Consider the following 27157-nt stretch of genomic DNA (forward strand, 5'->3'; position numbering starts at 1 on the left):
AATCAATTTGCATTTTATTTCTGATATTCCGCATGCTTCTTATTATCGTCATCCCAACCAAAAGTTTGTATCTAAAACTTATTCTCCGTAAAAGAGATAAAATCATTTTCTTCCGATGATCCCGCGCACCATCCAGGGGGCAGCCTCATCCTCAAAGCTTTCCCATTTCATCTTCCCTCAGTTCTCAGCGAACGAGTCACGACCAAAGCATCTCCCCGAAATCGATGCGGAGTCGCCCGCCTGCTCTCTGGCCGATGGACCGGCGACTACGGCATGCCGACTCGCGACTCCAAACTTCTGATTACTCGGATCTTATTGACTGCTTCCCCACATCATCTCGACACTCCCACAGCTTATGTGACACCGTTAATGACACTAACGACTCATTCTTCAATGAGTCGTCTCTTCCTAATATGCCATCGCAAGATGAGATAGACCTCAGGAAACTGTACAGAGTGGTGGTGCCCATCATGCTCATTGTATGTGTACTGTCTCTGGTTTTCAACCTTATCATACTGCTCAGTGTAAGATGGGTCAGAAAATCGCTGTCACCAACACTTCTATTGAGCCTGTCACTGGCCGTGGCTGACGCTTATGCGTCGCTGGTCATTGGTGTTGGACTAGTGGTCAACAGTCTTCTCCCCATAGTTTATGGAGTTGACATGGGACCCTTCAGTAATTGTTATGTGCTGGTTCTGGAAGCATTTCGTTTGGGTGGCATGGTGGTGGCAGTTTTTCATCTCCTTGCCCTGGCTATAAATCACTACATTGGAATACTTAGACCTTTGCACTATGCCGCCACAGTCACCAGAGGAACAGTGGCATGGGCAATTACTTGCATGTGGATATTTCCAGTCGTCTTTTTTCTGGCATACTTTTCCCTTGTTCCTGAGGATGGTTTCCGATCTCCTTACTGCTCTACCTATGACTTTCTATTGCGCATCCCATTTCGTCTGACAGTATCCACTCTGTTTTTTGTACCACTAATCCTCATGTCCATCATGTATATTCACATGTTTATTACTGTGAAACGCCATCAGTTGGGTGTTCTTCAGCACCAGACTGGTCGGCAATTGCACAAGAGCGTCAAGGCTGTGATCACCACTCTGCTGATATTGGGCACGTACGTAGTAGGATGGATGCCTGCGGTGCTCTTTTTCGTTCTCACATGCCTCGATTGTCCGATACCTGTGACACAAATCCAACTATGGGTTCGTGTTTATGTGGCGATTTTTATCAATAGTATGATAGTGGTGAAATCTTTCTTGGATCCAATTATCTACGTAGCGAGGATGCCAGAGATTAAAGGGGCACTTGGTGCAATGTACAGGACAAGATTGGGTGCCGTCACAGATGAATCAGTCAATCATCAAATCCATTACAAATCTGAGATGAACCGACTTACATTTGTGGATGCCTCAAGACGAAGCAAAGCGAATGGTTGTAATGGTGGACAAATGATGAATCAAGCTTGATAAGAAAATCGTTTGCCGTGAAGGTGAGCTGAAACATTCTTATATTTGAAAATGCTAACTTTAATCCATGCTTTGATAAGTACATTTTCAAGTTGGACATTATTGTTTTGCAGTGTATGAAATTTCATCAAGATAGCATGTTAATATATTCATGAAGATTGCATGTTAAAGAATCTGCATGTTATTTTTGACTTAATAAAAATATTTCCTTTTTGGAGTTTAAAATGTGGTTTTTGGTTTAAAATGTGGAGTTTCAATTTCTGGTAATAAATAAAATTTTATATTGATTAAATTTAATTTTATATTGATTGATTTGCTTATATTTTACGTGAAAAACTGACTGTTTAAAGAATTCATATTATAGGTTTCCGTTTAAATTTTTAAGCTGTTTAAAATTAGAATTATTATTAAAATTAAATCTGTATAGTATGAATTGCAAAGTTCAAAATTTTATAAAACTCAGAAAGTTACAAAAAAAAAAACACCTTTAAGCAATGATATGGTTTAATTTAAGAAAAAGATTTATTTATATTTTATAAGAAATTTCGTAGCTTAGTTAAATAAAAAGAGAATTTATCATCTACGCTGTTATGTTAAAAGTAATTTAATCATTACTTCTTGTAATTCTTAAATTTTATGAGAAATCATGTGTAAACTGGATTACGTTAACAAAATCATTTCTTAAAACCAAAAAAAAAAGAAAAAAGATTTCATAGGATGAATATAACACAAAACAGTTAGAAAGAAAGGAAATTTAAAAAGAAAAAAATTGCATGAATTCTAAAAATATTTTTTCAGAAATATTTAAAATTATTAAATAATGTAATTCTTTTTAACTCTATAAAAATTTGACGGAAATAATGCTTTTTTCATTTTAAAATTTCAATTAACATTTCCTTCAAATGTAGAATCTGTAAAAGAAAAGTTATTAATTTTTATTTAAACTCACAATTTAATGAACAAATTAAAATAATTCTGGATTGAAATTTTTTTTATTGATTATTTAAAATTTATTTTTAACGTACACACGGTTAACAGTTTTATTTTCTTTTCGAATTCCAAAGTTCAAAGTTTGAATTCTAAAAGCTTTACGCAGTTTATTGCCTTAAATTGTAGTCCGATAATTAATTTCTGAGTCGTTAGAGATAGATATTTATTTCCTGCGTGAAAAATGCTTTAAATGGAGTAAAGATTTATAATTCATTTGTATCAATTAATTAATGTACTGAAAAAAATTACAAAACTGAATTTTTATACTTCTGACAGTTCTATTAGTCATATTTAATAAAATATTCCTAACAAACTAACATTCAAAATGAAAAAAAATTAATGTTTTATATGTTCTATACCTAGAATGTATAATACTTTGGCTTCTGAAGTTCTTAGCCTTGTATATTCTACATCTGGAACATAAAAGACTTTGAGTTTCATTGTTTAAGGCAGTCAACGGTTGGTCTCAAGTAATGCCGTTTTTGTTTAGTTGATTTTCCTCAAGTCAAACAATGTTCCAATATAATGATATTCAAAGCTTCATGATTGGTCAATTTTAATTATAGAAAAAAAATTATTTTTGTGTAAAATGTTAAAGTTTAAAACATATTTTACTAAATATGACTAATAGAATCGGTAGCTTTTATATAAAAAAAATCTTAATTGTTTGGGAAGGTATTATTCGATTTAAACAGTATGAAATTAAAATTTAATCTTTAATACTATTTAAAGAATTTTTCCCTGAGCCCTGTCTCTAAAAGTTTAGAAAATAAATAATGCTTCAGGATTAGAGTGAGCATTTTGTATATATATTTATTCAAATGTGAAAACATATGTCTGCGCTCTAAACTTGAATATCTTAATTCGATAATTATCATACTCTTAAATTGGTTAATAACAGATAAAACGATAACAATAACGGTATAATCATAATCTTTCAAAGTCATTGTATCACCATCACATTTTTTTATTACGTCATTATTGTTTGTAAATAGATAATTGTAAATACAAATATCTTCTGAAAACTGCATTTTGCTATCTGCATTGATACCCTTTTTGGAAGAAGGACTTTAAATTTATAAAATAAAGAGAAAAATTCTAATTTCTAACCAGGACATCGAGATCTTTCTAAACAGGACACTATAAATTTATAAAATAAAGAGAAAAAAATTCTTGTTTCTAACCAGGACATCGAGATCTATCTCTATCCGACGAGATTTTAACTTTTAATCCAATATCTGATTTACAAAATATAAAAAATTGATATTGATCCAGGATTAAAATAAGCAACCATATATAAATCTTTATCGATAACTCAATGTATATACTACGTTCAATTAGCAAGTGCTTTATTAATATAATACCATTCATTTTGTTAAAATATAATGATATCATCAAAGACAAAATGATAATCTTCCAAATGTCATTATTTGTTGAGTTTTTCTTAATACATCGCTTTTAAGAAAATCGTTGTAAAGGCAGAATGTAATATCTTCAAGAGACTGCATTTCGCTGTCTATACAGATGCCATCTTGAAAAGCAGCAATTTAAATTGATATATTAAGAAAATAAAAAAATCTATTCCTTTCCAAAATTGAAAATGCATAATTAACCATAAGATCAATTTCTTCTGGTAGTTTTGACGCAATATTATATTTCTACTAAATTGTCTTAGATATTAATAATTGGAAGGCCGATTTTCGATCAGCAGTTTTTTTTTATTTTGTAAAATCGCGTTTTTTTGTAGAAAATATTTAGAGACGAATCACATACTGATTAAACATGAATATTTTTCAATCTTACCAACATTAGAACTTGCCATTTAAATAAAAAAATCATGAATGCACTTACTACAGTATTCATTTTAAAGTTTATCTGTCATTACTTATATTTTTGAACTTACACTCAGTCTTCATGGTGAAAACGGGTTTGAGATGGTGTAAGTGTGTCATTGTCAGCATGAGAGCAGAGAGAAAAAGGTTCCTATAGTTAGTTATAAAAAATGTTTTCTTGGTGTAAAATCGCGTTTTTTTCTGGAAAGACACCTATGTCGATAAACTTAAAAAGCCAAAAATATTAAATAGAAATACAAAAGTAAAAAATAAAGCAAAAAAGCGGGACTCGAATCGAGGACCTGCAACATAGTCGTCATTCATGTTATTCTGACCAATGGAATGCACTGTTTAGACATTCTTTGAAACAGAAGTTGAATGTACTTATTCTAACAGTTAATAATAATTTTTGTGTGTGTAAAATCATGTTTTTTTCAGAAAAGACACTTATATGGATAAACTTATAAAGCAAAACATTATTTAAATATAAAATTTGACCCAATTCGTCAGAGTCGTTTCCGAGATGCATGAAATAAATAAATTTATACAAGAATTGCTCGTTTATAGTTATAAGATTATACAGTTTATAAGAACTTTTTCGTTTTTAAATATTGTCAATAGAAAATTTTATATGAATTAATAAAGAAGATCGGATATGAAAAAAAAATTTTTTTTTCGGGTGATGACTTATTTTTACAGAATTAATTCTCTAATTTTTCTAAAATTAGAGAATAATTAAAAAAATCTCTAATTTTTCGTTCTCTAATTTCGTTTTCTAATTTAAAAAAAAATGAAATTTATAGTTAAGCTCTGCATAACAATGCTTGATTGATTTGCTTTTGATTTACTTGATTTGCTTGATTAGCTTTTCAAACGGGAATAATAAGATGAATATTTGATTTTTTTCTTTCTATCATTTCGTTGAAAGACCTTTGTATTTTTTGACATTACAAAATTTTCAACGCTACTTAATTCGAGCAACATTTGGGAATAATTTTTCTAAGGTAATTGGGATTTATGATATTTTTTGATGACGGAATGAAGAATTATTTATTATTTGGAGGTTATATGTCAGCTCCACTTTTAATTATTTCAGTTTTAAAATAAAAGTCTAACATTTTTTTCTCCTTCGTATATGTATATGTGTGGGTCTTGGTTTATCTTTTCTTCATCAAAAAGATTACATATAAATGAAGAAAGGAATCAAATCAGCAACACTAAGTAGTTAATAAAAATATTTCTTACGTATTAGCTATATATCAAAATGATTAAATTAAATATGCTTGTATAAAAAATGAAAAAAAATATGAAAAGCTGGGAATAATTCCAAACATTTGTCTTAATAATATCGGATGGTAATTTTCAATCAATCATTATTTTTATGTTAAAGAAGAGCATTCCTTTAGAGTTGGCAGAATCTTTTCTTTTATTTTATGAGGAATCCAATTCTTTTTTCAAAAGTTTGATTTTTCTGTCCTTTAGTAGAAAAATAGCTAATTTAGTTTTATAGAAAAGATGTTCATTGATTTTATTTATGTTTTCGCTTTGCTTAATAATTTAATTTTCAAATTCTGAAAAATAAGAATAAAATATATTTATCGCAGTCTAATATTCAAATTTGGTTCAGCTATTTCTACAACTGAGCAATCCTCAGCTAAGAAGAAAAAAGAAATTTGAATTTTCTAGAATAAGTCAAATTTCTAAACTACGTGACTTAGAAGAAACTATTTTTACAATGGAATAAACCGAAATTATTTCTCAAAGGAAAGCTTGGCTGCTTTTTTTGTTTTATCATTTCCTTTTTAATTTATTTATAATACTATCAAAAATGTAATTAATAATAATCTCATGCTTCAAAAATATTCCTCTACGACTTTCTAAATTTTTCCTTTATAAAAAAATTTAAACTAGAAGCCTAAATAAGCAGAAGCATATAGTTAATTCTTCTTTTATATTGATAAAATGAATGAACTAATCTAAAATCTTAAATATAAGACTGAGGTTATGATTGAACCAGGTATAAAAACTCAATACGCAATAGCAGGATGTACTTAAAAGTGTTTATTTATTATTTTAAATTCAGGCACTGCAGATTTGAGACTCGAGTTCATGAAACATTCACCATTCACATGAATTTTAAGCAAATAAACGAAAAAAAAAAATCGCAAAATATTGTCTTCTGGCATGCTGGCAGAAGTTTTTGAAATAGAAATCCTCAATCATTCAGAAATCTAATTTTGTACGTTACACACAAAATAATATGCAAATCATTAAAAAAATATTGTTACAAATTTGTCATATTACTTATTTGCACAATTAGTTTCCTTTGAAGGAAAACAATGGCACCCAGACTTGATGACGAAAAGAAAGGACCCAAAATATTGGTGAATCTTAGCTATATTTCCATTAGGACTCAAGTTCCAGCGTTTTTTCTAGAACAATCAGTGCTCTGAAACAGGTTTGCAGAAAGAAACCAAAATATTGGTGAATCTTAGCTATATCTCCATTAGGACTCGAGTTCCAGTGTTTTTTCTAGAACAATCAGTACTCTGAAACAGGTTCTATAAAAACTGGAGGTGCAAAGATAAGAGAGAATGAATAACCCGAGCCAAGTCAATCTAAAGCAAGTAGTTTAGTAAAGTTTCTCTTTGGAATGTCGATCTGAAGCGAATTATTTCTGATAGCTTTGAATTGTTGCGGTTGTTTAATAACGATTTACTGCTCATATGCTATTTTCTTATGATTTTTCTTCCTTTTGTTGACTGAATTAACAGTTTTTGTGTAGAATAAAGCGCCGTTATCTGTTACTGAGCCTATCGGATAATTTTCACTGTTACACTTTCTAGAATTAATTTTTTTGTTGTAATATCAAGAAGGTTTTATTTTAAAGCTCAAATTTATTTGAATCATTTGTTACACACACTGGCACTTATCTGTTAGGAGAGAAGAGCGATTACATAGAATCTAGAAATAACGATAACATACTTCTTTTTAATAATATACATTGGAGACACTGAAAATATTTTGAATTGATGAATAGTAGTAAATATTTAATGATATTTAATATTCATCTAAACATCTGCGATTCAAGATTAAATATTTAATTATTAAAATTGAAGTTCATTTTGTAGTAGAAATTATACAGTGAGATAATTCGAGACTTGGAGCAGATGACAGATTATGAATTAATGACACATAATTAAATCACTGATTACAGGAACTTATATAGAAAAGGACAATGTCTTTACACTAATTAAACACATATAAAATAAAAAAAAAATCATGAATTGCTGTTTTACGTAATATAACTTCACATTGTAAACGGATTTCTAGAATTTGATATAACTACAAATACTAATGTGCTTCAGTGTAATGGAAGATTGTGAACTCTAATCACCACTATCCTATTATATGAGATGCATTCCTTTGAATGCACGCATTAAACTCGGAAATGTAGGTAATCACAGAATAATAATTCCTCAGCAAATGTTTTGCATTGTTTGCATTCTATTTGTTGTAAATAGACGCATCTTCTTTTGGTAGTATTTATGGTGTACTTCGCATTGAAATTTTAAATTTCTAAATTTATTTCCTAATTTGTCATAAAGAAATAAGGAAATATGATGTAATTTATTTTTATGCAATATATTAATCAAGATTTTTCTAAGCTTACTATGAAAGGAATTATTGTTTACAAGTTTTATTATTAAGCATTTTTTATGTATGTATTACTTATTATATTATTAATTGTTTTTTATATAATTATTAATATATTTTTCATATAAATTAAGAACAGCTACTAAAAATTTTGTTTCGCTGTTTTCAATATCGCGGGAAAAGATAGCATTAAATAATCAAGATAGATTTTAAAAATAATTAAACTATTGAATTATATTGAACAATATGAACATGAATAATTAATTTTCGGTTGAGTCATTACTGTATTTAAATTTTTTAGAAACTAAAAATTGTTTCAGTTTGGTAGAAAATATTTATAAGCGAAAAATTATTTTGATTCAATTGAAATATTATATACATATTCATGAACTTATTCTAAGACCAGTGATATTTTTGAGTTACCAGATATGTGACTGCGTTTACATTTCTTTTTCTAAAAACGTTGTTTTAGGGAAATATGGTTTTATGTTTACTTTCACATTCTTATTTTCCACGTTATTTTTATTTATTTAGATCGATACCTTGTCTTTCCTTTACTCGAGCGCTGTTCGTATTATTTTGAAAAGGATTTCATAATTCTAAATTTACATCAGATGATAAAGAGTAGCCATCAGATGATAAAGAGTAGTTTCTTGCCATCCATATTTATAAATTTCTCCATTAAACTAACAGAAGGATATGTAATTCTGATTTCTTACTGTGTAATAGACAGGAATATGGAAAAGGGCCTCGATGTATTTACTTCTTGAAATCATGTGCAATCGAAACCTAGACTATACCAATGTAGTACCATTGTATTGATATTTTCCATCTATCTTGGAAATACGCCATCCATATGAATATTTCAAATAAATGTGTGCGATTAGTGTCTTACATTTAATTTAGTAATGTATCTTTGGCTATGGGCACGGTGACTATTGTAAATGGTATGGTACGTTTATGTATAGGCTTTGTAACAGGACTACCTGTTAAAAAAATCCATCAAACACATACCATGTACGTGGGTGTGGTCACATAATCAAAAAATATAGTGTCGGAAGAGACAGGTTCAACTATCATCCGCGTGTCTAAGACGTGACTTAAATTTATGATGTTGGTCCCAAATTAGTCGTTACGTTGTTTCAAAGTGGGGCATTGTTGTAAACTAAGAAAGCAATTTTTCGGATCGAAATATTATAATTTTTCAAGTTTTATGTGAGTTTTGGAACAGAGTTTCTATTACAAAAAAAAAAAAAAAAATTGCAGAATTTAATATTACATTTTAAAATCTATATAGAAAGAAAATATACCAAAAACTCTAGATGACGGATAAAAATTTAATTATTTATGATGACTTAAAGAATTTTCCAATTATGAACTCTCATTAGTCAAGTGATATAATATAGTGAATTAATTAAATTGAAAATAATCTCATTATTTTCGAAATTCATTAAAAATGGAAATATTCGACTTCTGAGGCAAAATACTGCGAAATGGTTTTAAATGTTCACTCTGCGTTTCAGTGAAATGACCTACTTACTTCTTTAAATTAATAGTATTATTAGTAATAGTTGTAAAATATTTAAGACAACATTCTTTTCCTATTTTAGATTAATGCTTTCTTTATTGTGATGTAAAATGATATAGATGTAAAAAAATATTATATTAAAATATAGATATGTTTTGATAGATTCAGATTAAAAAAAACTTTCGCGTATACTATTTATTATTAAAGAGAGAGGACGACATGAAGGGCATTAGCATATAATAGTTGGGGTGAATTAAAAAATTTTCCTGAATCTATCGTGTTATCCTCGCAGTGTGTTTTAGCGATCAATCCTTGGAAACAGTTCAACAATACCGAAAATCGAATTTGTAGTTTAGACACGTAATCATTGAAATAAGATTTGATGCAAAACTGCGCTTGTATCCCATACCTAATTTTATATATTTAAGCCATTGCATTTTTGAATTATCGCGTTCATATGTTTCTAAAAGTACAGACAGACAGGCAATCAACCCATTGTTCGTTTTGTCTCAAACTTTGACAGATGTCTACAATATAAATGCTGAATTTGTGTACCGAGTCTTATCAATCTGTCTCTCTTCGTTTTGTAGCTGTATTTGAACAGCCAAACAGATAGGCTTCCTCTGAATAGATTGTACTCAAAATTTAATAAAGATTTGCAGATTTGGTGTAAAGACCGGATAACAAATTTTAACTGTCTAGCCCAAAACATTTTTGAGTTATCTTTGCCACAGAAAGGCAGATGGACATTTTACAAAAATGTATTTTCCGGATTCAGTGAGGTCTAAAATGTAAAGATTCGTCAAAATCTTGAGTTCAAACTTTTCAAGATTGCTATACTTGCTCTATACTACATGTAAGAGAAAGTAAAAAAAAGTATCATCTAATTGAATTAAAAAAAACAGTTTATCAGTTTCATGTCGTTTCAGTACGTTCAATTATAAAACTTTAATTTCATTCACTGTGAAAATATGTTTAACAACTACCAAACATTTCTTACTTTAGGGTTCTCGCAGTTTTTCTGATGAAAATGCGACATTCAAATTATTGGTTTGATTAATCTAAAAGTCATTATATTATATCTCTTTAGAGATTCAAAGAATTAGTTTTTGTTTTCACAATCACTTTTCAAATTCAATAAATAAATTAACGATTCTTCTGCTTCGCAATTTGTTTCATTATATAGACACTTTTACCAATTTTGTTTCATTTTATAGACACTTTTACCAATTTTGTTTCATTTTATAGACACTTTTACCAATTTTGTTTCATTTTATAGACACTTTAACCAATTTTGTTTCATTTTATAGACACTTTTACCAATTCTCTAATAAAGTTTCTATTTAAAATGGGAATAATTAAACGTGGCACTAATTGGTTCCGTCTCCTTTGAGGCCACATTGTGTTAAGAACAGATGCTCGGATTTAGGGGTTCAATGTTACAGTCTGGTTGTATTCAAATTTCTATCTCATGAGAATTCAGCCACTGTTAATTACATTCCAGAAACTGAGAATTCACTCTTTGAATTTTTAATACATTCTGTTGTACTCGCGGATTACCATGAACATGTTTCATGCGTTGGATAACATGGTTGAGTTAATCTTCTCCATTTCCAATAGGATTTGTGCTTTATGAAATTTAAGAGATTATAGCGAAATTGTTAATTTGAAATTTAATCTTATGTTCAAAAGTTTCAAATGATAGTTAAATTTGATCTCATCGGCTGATTTATTTCAGATTTCTTCCTATTTGGAAACTCAATTTTTGTATATTTCTATACAGCATTGAGGATTAGTGTCAAAATACATAAATTAAGGTATTCGCTTTCTGAACTAAGGAGATAAAGTATAGCATTTTTATCTATTTTCATCACAATACTCTGCCCCTCCTCCAAATTCAGAACTTATGGGTTTATCTGTCAATCAAATGGCTACAAATGGAAAGACTTATTATAAAAAATGCTACATTACTAGAGCTGTACATTACAGAAGCTGTACATTACAAAATGCGTTTGATGAATGACAATAAATTCCTAGAATTTATTCTAACACTGAGTTTGCTAAGGAATATCAATGAACTCTTGATGTAAGTGAATTAAATCTAGGGAGAGTAAAGAAAAAAATTATTTTGGATCTGAATCTGCGGAAAGGGGGACATCGTCTTCGTGTAGGAATTGCACTAGTTTTTTTATTTTGCTCATGGACATTTTCATGCTTTTCCACCAGACAGTTTCGATGTTCTTGTTGGGCTTATTAAGGTGTGAAGATGTGGTGAATGGGAAGATGGTTGCATAATGAAGTAGATTGCGGCCCCCTCCTCCACTTACAACAGTCAGAATCTCTGATGCAGAGTTGTTTGAATTATAAGGAGAATGAGCAATGACGGATTTCACAGCCGGTATTTTGCATGTTCCATGATACTGGGATAAAAGAAACTGTCTTCCAATTGAATTGATGTTTCATTCCGTCTATTTCCCACCTTCGTCGAAAATTAGATTTTTTTGAAAGTACGTTTGAAAAAGATTCTTCAACCTGAATATAATAAGAAGGATAATAGAGAAATGATCTGCTTGGAAAAATTATATGTCGCTTAGCTGCTTTTGTAGATTCTATGAGCCTTAATGCATTCTGGTCGAATAGAAGAGTTATTGTGAATGATTGATAGTTTTTGTGCGTTTGAAGATGGGATTGAAAATGAGCAAATGACTTTTCAATTGGACTTTCTGTAGCGCCATATTTAATATTGCTGTCGCATTCGATATCCCATTTTTACACTTTTTCTTCAGTTAGAAGTTCTATCTGAATGACAGAATTCTTTTTGTTCTGTTTTCCAAGATATTGGTGTTTAACATTTTGGGAAATACAAAATGCAATGCCAAATCGTTCCTTACTTTTAGACCATCTGTGAAACCTTAGGTCTTGCTTGAATATCCTATCGATGGTAACAGTGATAGTAGTCTGTAATGGTTTGAAATGAGCGAGGATAGAACCTGGGAACCTTGTGGTTCGCAATCCAGTAACATGACCATGATACAAAAGCAATTGCTCGTGTAGTGTAGTTGTTAACTGGCTTATAAGCTATTCACTACAAATCCTTATTACATCTGTGAGAAAATACTATAGTAACAAGCAGTTCTTGATGAGAAACACAATTGCGAGTCATTTTTATTTATATGTCCTCTAGAAAGGCAGCTTATCCCTACATATTGGTGATAAACAAGACTTCTGTCTCAAATATATTATTTGAGGCTGAGGTTTATATTACTAAAAGATGTGAAAGTGCCTTTACTCAAAAAAAAAAAAAAAAAAAAAACTAAATTTCACGAGTTTTTCAGACTTCTATCTCAACAATATTACTTGAGGATATCATTGCCGCTTTAATCAACAAAAAATGCTACATTTCATTAGAGCTTTAGATTTCTATCTGAACAGTATTACTTGAAAATGTCGAGCTCACTTTAGTCAACAAAAATGTTACACTTCCTCTTTTTAACGAATTCTTAACTCTTAAACATAATTGGAGCTAAGTGAAATTAGAACCAATAAAACAATATCATAAGATATTACTTAAGAGCTTTATAAGAATTTATTCACTGTTGTTTTTAATAGATGTTTTGCCTTATTAATAAAAGTAGAAGAAAAACTACTTATTAATCGCACATTTAGGAAAATAATCAAATAAGCAAGTCGGAAAATGTAGTAGGTATGGTCAGAGTAGTATTCTATGTTTACCTTCAATGATCTTGCATAAAATCAAAACAGATAGATTTACCATGCAGGCGGTGCTAGAATGGATTCACCAAACAAAGATCTCACCAAGTTTCATAGAAGAAGTGAAAAGTAAATACAAGAACTATTAATTGTATTGCAGAATATAAAGAAGTGAGTAAAAGTGAATAAGTGCAAAGTATATAGAAACTCAACTGTTTGAATAAAAAAGTGAGAAATAAAGCTAAAGTTTTCAAGTAAATGATCAGAGATAATTGTGGAAAGGGAAAAATTGTATTTCCATAATAATAACTGGGGTAGATCAATGCAATCAATATTCTGTGAATTAGGATTCTAATAAATGAAAGGATATTTTTTATGGTGTTAAATCTTTTTTTATATAAAAACTTATAAATATTTAAAAAAATTGATATTTTCATATTTAAAGATAAATACGCACTATGTTCATAATTAATTATGAATCTTTATCTTCAGATTGATACAATCCAACAATTCTTTTTATTCTGCCATTTTGGTAAAATGGAATTGTATTAGAATTTAATAAAATTACTTTAACCTTTGCTTTCAGAAAAGGGTTAAAATTGGAAGCCAAAATTGTTTTCATTTTACACTTTCCCTATTGATTTTATCTAAAAGCTGATAATTTTCAGATAAACATCATTCTTTTCGTCATCAATTCGATTTTACTCGTAGTTGCCGATGAGAGGACATGAAATTCCTCGATATAAGTTTCTCTCTAATGACTCAGTCCTCTTTCGATCAATTTCCGTAATGGTCGTCAGCTCGTAAAAGCTATAAAACGAAAAGCGTATTCAGGTAAGGCTGCATCGGACATGAAGGATGATGGCCCTCTTCTTTCTAACTACTATACACTCTAGTTCTTGAAGCTTCCACGATGAGATTTTAAAAGTCATAATGACTAGAGAGGACTTGTTTTGTCTTTTGAAGTGATGTTCATAGATTTAGAGTGGAGGAAATAAATAGTTTGTAACATCAGCTTGTCTGCTGGTGAAAGTTGCATACTCAAACTACGAGTTTCTTTAAAGTGGTCTTTAATAATTTGAAATTGCATTTTTTTCAATAGAATATGCATTTTACGTTCGGGTAAACACGTCGTAAATACCATAAAAAGACCGCGATGCAACTAAACTTGCTGCCATATTTTAAAAATTTATTCAGGTAAAATTATACAATAAAATAATACTTTTACAACTTGAAATTGCACCATTTTTTCCTCGTTTTGACTGGAATAATTCAGCAATAGCTTAGATAGTCATTCGATTGCGATTGTTCTTCTTTTTTTTAAATCTGAAGTTGAAAATTTCTCTTTTGATTGTTCAGAATTAAAGAAGCAGATTTACAGACTGAGAATGGCATTTTTGGAATATGAATTCGACGGACTGAAATTGATTAGTATTTGCCGCTTATGATCCACTAGTTGAAATTAAAGGATAGTTGTCTTTATTACTGCAAATTATGCTCATGACCTACTAGTTGAAGTTAACGGACAGTATTCTTTATTACTGCAAATCAATAACCTTGTTGCTTTATGTTCAATCTCGCTTTTCTTAATTAAATGAAATGATATAAGTTTAATTATCTTTTCAATGATACCAATTTTTAACATATAAATTAAGTTTCTAATTCTGAATGAATTTTTAAAAAAAATATTTTGCCATATTTACCACCAATTTATTTCGCACAAAATGTAAATAAATTTTAACTTGCATGAGCACGTTATGAATGCATGGGAAAAGTTAGCTTTTATCAATGCATTGTCATTACGCTAACAAAAAAAAAAAATAAAACTGAAAGATTGAGTTAACTTTTACTGTAAACTAAACCAAGCAAAATGTAATTTTTAGGAAGCGTTTGCATGAAATGGAATAAATATGAAATATAATATTTTCTAAAAGAATAATTGCAAGAAAAGTTTTCTATGCCTTTTGCAATTATATATATTATAATTCAATAAGTCAGTTTTATTTAAGACAGTCATGGTTTAATACATACAAGATATCCACTCTAATCAGGGCACAATAGCTAATTTATATATATATATGCTAATAAAAGAGACTAAATGAAATAAATAATTATATTATGTGTAATTTGAGTAAATAAATGTTCTGATAAATTAAGAATTATAAATTTTTACATAGATCCTCTGCTCTGTGAATCATATTTAACAAAATATTCTTGATGTACAGATATTTAAAATAAAAAGAATAGCGCACCAATCAATTAAAACAGTCACTAAAACTGACTCATTTATAAAAATCTGAATTTCATTATTCTTTTAAGAAAACACACACACACAAAAAAAACCCCGTACGATTTTAAATCTTCCCATCCACCGTCTTAAAAAAATATGCCAATCAGTGAACGGAGTTTCCCTAGGTTGATTATTAGAAGAATGTGTGTCTTTTTTACTCATGGCGAACCATCTGGTTGCCAAGGGTCCATTACCTAATATAAATATAAAAAAATCGCATACGTGGGCGTGCCCACATACACACAGATGTCGCCATCACTTTGTTACTACACAGTAGTTGGACTTCATCAGACACTAATTATGAACTAAAGAATTATGTAGAAAAGACAAAGTAATGAAATAAATAATTAAAATTTATGAATTATTCATAAATGCACTGACAATTCAATAATGTTCACTGAAACTTTAATTTTACTGTTGCATCACAAACATCTCCATTCAGAAAAAAAAATAAATTAGCAGCTAATTCTCAAATAAAACAAACGGTAGGTGGAAAAATTTATCTGAAACCAGTCAAATTTGAGCGACATACTTTCTTTAAATCAGGTAGGTGTAAAAGAGACAGATAGGAAAAAAAAAGTGTTTATCTTGGGAAATTTGCAAATTTTAACGTATAAATTTGAAATTACTATAATATATCAAAATTTCAAAAATATTACTTTTAATTTCAGTAAATCATGAAAAAAGATTGATTTCAGATCTGGTGATTATAAAATAAACCAGATGTAATGAAATTCGTGAAAACATAACACATTTTTTGGCTTACATTTTTAATAATAAGAAGTAAATATCATTGTGAACTGGAAAGTTTTTTGGAAAAATATAATACTTTTTTACGTATTATTCCTTAAAATGTATGAATTTTCTTTAATTAAGCATTGTTCACAAAGATACAAAAACTCATTTCTTCTTACATTTCTCTTATAAAGTTGGGCAACAGTTACGCTATATGTTTATACTGAATTTAAAATCAAATAAATACAATAAAGTTTGAAAAATATCATTTTGTCAGGCGCTACGGTTAACACATTAATTAACTGCCTTTAGGAATCACAATTAATTCCTATGGCGAGTTCGCAAATTGTACAGACTAAGTCTATGGCAAAGGATACCGAAGTGCTCTGATTGGTTTAAGCCTTGGCAATGTTTTGGCAAACTAATAGTGTAGTTTTCGCTTATTTGGCTCAAACCTTGTACCTTTTATTAGTTTTATGGAAGATACAAGTGAATATCCACGCGATCTAATTTTTATTAATATAATTGTTTTCTCTAAATATTACTAGTAATACTACTAATACTAATTTATAATAATAAATATTACTAATAATACTAGTAATACAAGTAACTAATGTTGTTTATGCACAGAAGTATAAAACTAAATGAAAGCAATTACTCAACATATGATGCAGCAATGAAATAATTCTTATTTCTCTATGATTTTCGTGCCTTTATTAGATAATTTATGCAGTCATTGAAACTTGTTACTGAACTTGTTACTTTCCCATCATCTACAAATGGGGAGATGAATACTTAATGCCCAAAACGAATAAATATGTAAGCTTTAATGGAATATAAGATTTCGTTGCTAATTTCTTTACTTATATCAAAATAATATTAAGAAGAAACACACACAAAAATATTTTTAATAAATTGTAATTTTTATATTTCCTGAATTTAGGATTCAGCATTTGATCTTTTCTTCTGTATATGTGTTCCAGATTAATATTACATGTAAACCGTAAAAAATGGGGGGGGGGGCGGATAAATTCAGAAATTTTATTTATTTTTATAAAAATATATTTCTGTATGGCATTTATTTGGCAAAACATATACAGCATCTTGGCATCTTTTTGCCAAAGCATTGCCAAGGCTTAAACCAATCAGAGCACGTCTGTATCCTTTGCGATAGACTTAGTCTGTACAATTTGCGAACTCGCATTCCTATGTGTCTGTGGACTTAAAAAAATCCATGAAAATATTTTTAATGCATGAATGGGATGCATGAAAATATTTTTAAAAAAATTAATATCAGTAATAAAAAAAATATTTATAGGCAAAGCATGAATAAAAATATGAGATTGAATATTTTTAATGAATAATACAGAGCTCCAAACGATTTTTTGATAGTTGTCATAATTTTTTTTTTTATTTTTGACTTAAACGTTGCCAGCCAGGGAAAAAAAATCTTCAGATTATAAATTGGGATAAAAAATTAAAGTGCGACAATAAATAAACGGGGTATTTTTTTTTAGAGACCGAATACTATGGATGAAATATTTAGTAGTGAAGGAATGTAGAAATATCGGAATAACTAGATTATAATTTGTTTTATATAGGAAGAAAACTATGAATAATTCACACAGTTTTTGAAGTAATTAGTAAATAAATAAAAAAAAATAATTCACAGTAAAAGTTATGCAAATCAGTACCAAATGTTAAATACGCAGGAGGAAAACACACTTTAATATGCACTTTGAAATGGCCAGAGGCTTATTTTGAAGGAAAATATTTATGACATCCCAAAGTTATTCGTTGCGCTTAAAAACAATTTATGAGGCATTCCTATCGCAAAGCAAACATGTTTTCGAAAATTCATCGAAATATTTGTTAAATTTCGGCGAGAAAATTATATTTTGAGAGCTAATTCAACTAGTTTGAAAATAGCAAAATCTAAAGATTTACTAACCGTGTTTTGAAATTTGAAAACAATTAACTTTCAGATAAGAAAAGTTTGGTCACATTAAATTGTACTCGAAATATGTATTATTTTGATATGTTTATTTTCTAAAGAATATCATCCAATTTTTCATTGTGTATTCAGTTGTTATATTATTAATAAGGAATTTTTGTTATTCGAAAAATTATGGTAAACAGAAGGCAATAGTTTTAGTCAGGTAGAAAATTGGTGGTTATAGTCATGACTAGATTGTTGACAAGATTTTAAGCTTATAAAATATTTTATGACATGGCGTTTATCTAAATTAAATTTCTGCTTGTTTTGAAAGTTAAGATTTATTTTTCATGAAAATATTAGTCTATTATTTTGATATTGATTTTAGACATTCAAGCATTTTCCTTTAAAAACCCTTGGCGAATAGCTGGCTCACAGAGAATATTGGTTGTGTTTACTTTTAATTAAATCTAATTTGCAAGCAACAAAGAAAACTTGCATTAAACTGCAAATATGCATTAAACTGTAATTTAACGAAACAATTGTTTAATTCTAAAGATTAAAAATTTTTGGAATAGATATATATATTAAAGAGATCTTCATGAATTTTAATTTTATTGTTTTGTTTGTATTCTGTACAGAATTGCCTCTGTCGACCATTTGGTTTGCTTAGCATTCAAACTATTCAGATATAATGTCATGTTCATAATAACGCCAAATTGTTAGATAATAAAATGCCATTTTAATTATTTTATGTGTATTGTTTATTCTGTACATGCATTTTATTTTTCTAATACAGACCAATGACATTGTTTCGTTTTTCAATGAATGCCGATCATCCATCTTCTAAATCTCTCAGTATTATGCCTTTTTTTATGTGCCATGTAAGTTGAGGGCAGTGGTCGCCTGGTTAAAAGGTTTCGGCTTAGTGATCGGATAGTTCGAAACCGAATTCCACCGAGGAACTGCCATGTTAGTGGCTTTGGTTCTCATGAAATCCATCGGTGTCAAATGGAGTGATGAAGTTAGAGAGTTGGGTATTAGAGCAGGTATCGTAACTCGTCATCTGTCCATCATTCAAAATTACGAGGTCCTTCCAATAATAGTGTTGTTTTTAAAGAAACGTTAATATAATTAAACTCGTCATATAAACAATATTGCTATTAAGGAAAATCGTTCCTACTTCGCTTTCTAGTGTATAAATGAAGCGCGCGAAGAAATATCTGATGGAACAATCGAAATGATTTGAATTTCAGTACAACTGTTTAATCTCTTATTTATTTTTTAATTTGCTTCTCTCTAAAATTTGCATAGCTATTACCTCAGCAGTCTTAGAAATGCAATTTTTAAAATGGTATAAACTTCATTTTTGCGAATATTTTAGGAAATCACGGAAAAGCGCCAAAATTCTGCTTAGTTTTCAATTAAATAAAAGTCCAATTAAAATTTTAAAACTATCAGTCCGATATGCACTTTCCAGTCTTCAAAAATATATATGTGTAGAATTTAATAGCTGTAGGTCAAGTGGTCTGGCCAATATAGGAGCAATGCACACATGTAGGTAGGCTTACACATACATTAATCATTATTATTGGAAGAATTTTTTTCCTCTTTCAGCACTCAACTACTTCGCTTAGATAACAGATTAAAAAAATTTCCTATTAAATATTTTGCATAAAGCTTGGTTTTAATGACTTCTTAAATATATGATGCATTTTTCAAATTCGAATTTTAATCGGAATTTAATTTATATTACTTTAGAAGCCTTACACTATCCTCTTCATTATATTTTGCACCTTCTTACCTCTTTGTTATCTGTACTAATACTGAACTTAATTAGACATAAAATTAGTAATCTAATTACTAATTTAATATTTTCTACCTGAATCAAAACTTACTGAAATTTGAAGTGAAGTTTTGTGCGCTATCTCATATATAATTCATAGTTTGTTTAACATTATTAGAGGAACTTTGTTCACTAATTCAATGAAAAAGTAACCAATGCATTCTAATGAGCAAACAAAACTCCAAACTTAAAATGCAAATATATATATAAAAAAACTAAAATAGTTTTATGCATACAATTATATTATAGGTTAGATAAATGTTAAAAATGGAATAACTATAAAATAATTTCGCCATTACGTACGTTTGAAGTGACAATTTTTTTAATTATTAGAAAATTAAAAAAAAAAATTAATTCCCAATTTAAGGAAAGTTGGAACAAAGTATTTGAAGTAGAAATAAAAATAGTTTAATTTTGATAGAACGATAAAAAGCATCTCTGTAAAATATTCTCAAAAATATCTATAAATAATTATTAAACTAAGAAAAAAATATATTGTTGTTAATAAAAGTTATTCAAATAGTATTGAATAGGTTTTTGAATCTCAAGCAGTTATTCAAATATTTTAAAATTAAAATATAATGTTTTGAATTTCGAGATGTTAGAAGGTTAAATTTCGTATTATAATTTTTTTTATTTTTATTTTGGAACATTAAGAATTTATTTCGGAAGAAATGGGAACCTTTTGTTTCATATTTAATGAATTAGAATGTGTTTAAAATTTCAAAAAAAATATTTTCAACATACATGCCTTTCAAAATATTTTTAAATGAATTGGTACTTTTAAGTCGAAAAATCTACTTAGTGGAATACAAATAAATAGACATTTATTTGTTTTTATTATTAGCACAATCACACATTTATTCATATAAATATATTTATAAGATTTGAATTTTCCATCTGCGCATTACTTTAATATCTTTGAACATTTTGGCTCAATTCCTACATTATATTTGAGATAATTTTCATTGTATTCAGTAATTTCTGCTGCTTGATTACCCATCAGTAATATATGATGCGTCAGTATTTCAAAGTAAAACTGAAATCACGATAGACATCAGAACAACCGGAAACTGCAATTTTATCAACTTCTAAAAATAGTTACAACTTGTGTTTTAGAAAAAAAGAATGAATTAAGAAAATTATTATTATAGCTTCTTTTTTTAAAAAATCTCTCTTTAGGACAAAAACTCACCTTGGTTACTTGAAGATATACTTTCATTTTACAATAATTTTGTTGCATTTTATGACTTAATGATTATTAGAAATTAAATTCATAGATGTTCAAGAGATACCTAGGACTGTTGGTACAAAAAGTAACCACACTAACTTCACCCTTCCTAGTTACTCTTCGGATTAAATCAGATTGAACGGGCCGCCGCGACAGCATTTCTAGCCGGAACTATGGTCGAGTCTTAAAGACCATCACTAGCCAGGTAGAAACCTCCCTTGGGAAACACATCCCGTCATCGATAGGACCGACCCCAACAGTGTGGCGAGGAAGAACCGCCATACTGAAATCTTCTCACCCTCATTTCTGAGGTCCCCCCCCCGTTGAGAGGTTTGCAAATAGTAAAGTGAAGTTAAAAATGTACAATTTTTATTTGATTTTAAATATCTTGATAAAAGAATAGAGAAAAACAATCTTCATTTAGAAGATGGCACTCAGCTTGTAAAAAAAGCATGGATTTACAATTTCAGAGGATTTAAAAGCTATTCGCATACACAATACTTCAGGGATTATCTAAGAAATTTTTTGCCTTCTTCCAACAAAAGAGATTAGAAACGCCCAGTAAATATAAAAAAAGTAAGGGCACAATAGTCGTAACATCTTGCTGTCTTAATTCTCGAATCCCAGAAGTCTGAGTGAATTGTATCAACAAGCAAGAAGCGATTCTGGAATAAATGCCATTGATTGAAAGAAGTTCTTTCTAGGCTCACTTCGTCGTCAATTCCCAGTGACCATTGACTAGAATTTCCGGGATTGCTATTCGATCTGCCTTGGCCTCACTAAAGACATCAAAGGAGAAAGGCTTCCTTATCCGGAAATCCCTGTTAAGGCTTCTGACCTTGTATTGCATTCTTTCGAATTCCCTGCTATCTGGAGGTGGAGAAAGAATCGATAGGAAATATTCCACATCGACAAAGAAAAACAAAACTCTGAGGAACATTTGGCTCCTTGCAAGATTTGCTAATTCTGAGGGGGGGGGGACATACCAAAATGCTCTGGATTCCTCCAATGTCACAAGAACACTATATTTTCTACATTGTTATATAAATCATTTAAGGAAAAAGACTGAGAATTTTGTTTGAAAGATAGATAATTATTGATTTGATTTGTAGAGTTGACAGAATTTATAGCACACTTATAATTAATATAATAACTTATAATTAATATAATTAAAATATGAATTTTTTGCTGATTTAAATTGATTAGATGTACTTTGGGATATTGCTGATCTTTTTCATTTTTGATTAATCTTTCTCCAATCAAAAAGTTTTCGCATTTTTTTAAAAATAATTAATTTACACAAAAATGAAAGTTTTGTGCTACTTATTCCTTGTATGCTCATTTTTTTATCAAGTTAAAATCATGACGGCTGTTGTAACGTTAATAGAATGAAAAATAAGCAACTGTAGTACCGTGTGTCCTCTTTAAGTTTTGTTTGTACTTTTGATTTTTTAGTTTCAAAATTAACACTTAGCAGAACAATTTAAAAAAAAATAACACTGCAGTTTTCTTTTTTTCCCTCAATAAATACCTTTACATTAACTCTTATTTAAAACAGAACAATGCTAAAAAAAGCTATTTCATAATTTCTTAAGAATTTTGATAAAAAAAATAGACTCTAAAAATTGAAAATTCCAAACTGCTTTTAAAATATCAAATTGTCAGAAAGTTCATCAAAACAATCGTCAAGAAGCAAATACGATCAGAAAAAGAGTTTGATCAAAAAAAAAAAAATTTTTTTTAAATTTTTTTGCAATGCAGTAAATTTGTTTTGCAGATACTACAGCTACAAGTGGCCCCAATTTTGGTCTGCTAGATACTTACAATTTGTTCCGATTCACCCAAGAATCATAAGCCTAGTGGAAAAATTAGCCCAATATTACTGAAGAGCTTAAAATATTATTTTGGTGAATAATACATTACATTTCTTTAACACAATAGCTATGTAAATAAATAAGGTACAGTTATGAGATTAAAAATAGTCATTGGTTTAGAAGAAAGAGATTTTCGAACTGCCAAGAAAAAAAATGAGTAGTTTTTACTTTCTAGTATATAAAGTAAAAGTATAGTAGTTGTCAAAAAAATTCAAAATGGAGATTTTGACAAATTTTCACGTTTCAGACCTCTCTGAGCTCTAAAATCCCATTTTTTGATTTAGGCCTGCCTGTTACTTCGCTTGTGAACATGATAACTCAAGAAAGCTTTGACGTAGACAGACGAAATTTGATAACTCAAGGACGCTTTGACATAGACAGACGAAATTTGATAACTCAAGAACGCTTTGAAATAGACAGACGAAATTTGATAACTCAAGAACGCTTTGACATAGACAGACGAAATTTGATAACTCAAGAACGCTTTGACATAGACAGACGAAATTTGATAACTCAAGAACGCTTTGACATAGACAGACGAGATTTAATAACTCAAGAAAGCTTTGACATAGACAGAAGAAATTTGATAACTCAAGAACGCTTTGACATAGACAGACGAAATTTGATAAATACACCAAATTGTAGATTAATTGTAGATTAAACAAACTCGATTCGGAAAATATCATCTGTTTGTCTGGCTGTCCGAGTGACCGTATTAACTACTAAGCGAACACAGCTAAAGGTTAAAATTACATGCCCAGATTTTATCATCTTAATTAAAGATTTGTAATAGATTTTGGACAAAATTTTCTAGGGAATGACCGTCTGTCTGTCTGCATTTGCGCATACATATCAAAGTGAAAACTAAAAGGCGCAGTGACTTAGATAAATGAAATATAATAAAAAGTTTTATTATATAGAATATCTATCCGTGTCAAATTAAAAATCAAATCCATCGAGGGATTGATTGTGTATTTAAATTTTACAAAAACATGATAGTTTAAAAACGGAAGGGTTTAATCCTGTCACTAATGCTCCGGCCCATCCAGTCATGCAAATTCTAATTCTGGTGGGCTGATTTCTGTTTGAAATGAGGTAAGGAGGATGTAAAGAGAAGACATACTCGGTAATAACTAGTTTTATAGATTTAATTATATATTTATTTTTAAGCAGAGAGCATACGAATACATGAATGTCCCTTTAATTTAGACCTTAAATGATAATCCAATATAAAATATATTATTAAATTTGAGCATAAAAATCGTGTATTCTCTTTTGTGTTTGTGTTTTAGCAGGAAAACAATTAAACAAGCAAATATTGTTCTTGAATGTCATTTGGGAAAGATAAATGCCAGAGACTCCTATGATATTTAATAGAGAACCCAAGCATATTAATTCAAAATGATATTCAGATATTAAATGACAAAATTAAAAAAAACCATCGTTCATTTCGCTTCATCTCAATTTATATTAAGGCATAGATTTCAGTAAATCTCCCTTAAACTATACTAAAAACTAAAATCATGATATCTGTAAAGTAATATTAATTAACGAAATTCTTATGTTTTTAGATAATTTCCAAAAAAATCGATACAAATCATTAAAATGTTCATGTATATGCAGTTAAAAGTATTAAAATATAATAAAATTTAAAAAAGTAAAGACTATTCCTGATTTCTTTGCTTTACTACAAAGATAAATCCAAGCAAAAAAAAAAAAAAATGGCTGTACTTTTATTTCATAATTTAGCTAACGGGTGATGTGTGCCACTTGAAAACCATTTAATGATTTCAGAATACATAAAATGACTTTTCAGAAAAATGAAAACGGAGCAATGAATCCATTTTGTTAACCAACGAAAGTAAAATATAACTTATCATATGATTCCATTAATGGCCAGCGTCCTATAAATAGGAAAACATACCAATCCTATAAATAGGCATTATGGAATAAATAAGGAAAAAAATTCCGAAAACTTTCAGATAGAAAGATGATTATATACGTCTCTGCGAAACAAACCAAGTAGTAAAAGCTACTGTCTAAAAATAAACTTATATTGGTTACGTAAAATTGAAATAAGACAATAGTAGAACATTTTCTACTAAATGAATATTTATATTTGTATTTAGCATGTACCTATAGGATATTTATATCTGTAGATATTCCAAACTAATACAATTATTTTCTTTATAAAAATGTTTTGATGCCTTACATCTGTAATGATATTTATATATTTGACTTACGTCATCATACTTTATTCTATAAAATCATAAATGTTGCATATCATAAAATTCAGAATACGCTCGATGCACTTCCTTTTATGAAAAGATGTTGAACACATTTTATGGCTGAAACAAGACCTTCAATGTCCTTTTACTAGGATTACTTATGGTTCCCTCGGGCACTAAGGTTGATATGGAAGGTTTTCTTAGATCATCATCGTTCTCTTTCTTTTTTGATGCGTGAATCTTTTAGTCTCAAAAGAGCTATTAATTATTTTTCTGATCTCGTTAAACTCTTCATTAAAATGAAACATTTTTGTGAGTAATTATTATTCACCCTGGGGAATAGTTATTTGGTTCGTTAAATTCAACTGAGTTAATAAAAGCAGCTTTACTTTCTAATATGGGAAATATGCATATATATAGAATTTTTTGTAATCTTTAAAAAGCAATTCAAACATAGGAGTGTGACATATATCTACATTTCAGACCTTCTTGTTCAGACCGAAAGAAACATTTTTTGGAATTATGTCTATTTGTTTGTAAACACGATAACTCAAAAACACATTGAGGTTAAATCAGGAAATATGGTGTATAATCTTAACATAACTCTATCAAAATTTAGACAAAATTCATTAAATGAAAATCTTAATGAGCATGTGAATATCATAAAAAACGGTGAGTTTTCTGGATGAAATTTAGAATACAGATTTATCATCAGAATTATCGATATGAGCGAATGAACGAAATTTGTCAAAGAGGGACCGTTTATTGGTTTACATATTCATTTGTATGCAAATTCTATAACTCAAAAAGGTAAAGACATAAACAATAAAATTTGGTATGAGGTTTAGCAGCCTAATCGTGGTTCCATTCAGTGGAAAGAAAGATGTCCAAATTACATTTTCAGTTTTCGTTATTATATTATAAAGAATTGAAGCGGTAAGTATATCCTAGCGCACTCACCAACAGTTAAATTGGTGACCTCGAACGCTGAACCTTCAACTTTCATACAGCTGTTGTGGCGCCATCTACCCACAACCAAAGTCGTCAGACTCACTTGACGCAGCAACACAAAAGCCGTCAGACACACTTGGCGCATCAGCACTCACACACGCTCGCCATAACGCTTGGCGCTAATCAACCGGGTAGGCCCATTAAAACAACAGATATTTAAATACATCACCACTCAATATCCATATCGTTCGTCTCACCTCCGACTCACTGGAGGGAGAGTACTGTGGTGAATATCATATAAGCCAGTAACAGCTCTTCTACCCGAACAGCTGTTTTGGTAAAATGGTTTAGTTACTGGACTGCTAACCAGAATGCCCCAGGTTCTATCCTCACGCATTCATTTACCGCTTCAGAATGAAACATGTTATACTACATAACTGCAAACGGAGATTGGTGTTTGTGGAAATAAACATGACTTCTGAGGATTCACTACCATTCTTTCTACATTATCTCACCCCTACTTTATGTTTATAGAATGTAGAGTATGGTCGGAAAGAACAAGTAAAGAAAATGCTACTTTTAACTGCTAGACTACAGGTAGTATACAGGCTGATTCAAATTAAAGTATCCTTGTTTGGGACGCCCTGGCGAAAGAACCATTCGACATAACGCCTTCATATTTGGAGGACATATATTTTATACAACGGGGGAGTGATTGGTGCAATAAAAAATATTAGTTCAAAAAAAGACCGATAGATGAAATGTGGCTCTAAGATCGATTTAAGGTAATGAATAAGAAACATGACGTCAACAATAAAGATAGAACCCGAGGTAAAAATGTAATAACATGGATAAATAAAAAACAGAGTTATT

At 29.5% G+C, this 27157-nt stretch overlaps 1 protein-coding gene across 1 annotated transcript in view; it reads left to right on the forward strand.

The window, feature by feature from the left end:
- Window positions 1-208: 208 nt before the first annotated feature.
- LOC129978735 (adrenocorticotropic hormone receptor-like) overlaps window positions 209-27157 on the forward strand; it is a 68451-nt gene continuing 41502 nt past the window's right edge. Inside the window, exon 1 of the mRNA XM_056090659.1 lies at window positions 209-1498. Within this exon, the coding sequence (XP_055946634.1) occupies window positions 225-1475 (1251 nt within the window). The 5' untranslated portion in view covers window positions 209-224 and the 3' untranslated portion in view covers window positions 1476-1498. The remainder of the gene's footprint in view (window positions 1499-27157) is intronic.

Source organism: Argiope bruennichi, chromosome 1, assembly GCF_947563725.1.
Source record: "Argiope bruennichi chromosome 1, qqArgBrue1.1, whole genome shotgun sequence".
In the NCBI taxonomy this organism is placed as follows: domain Eukaryota; kingdom Metazoa; phylum Arthropoda; class Arachnida; order Araneae; family Araneidae; genus Argiope; species Argiope bruennichi.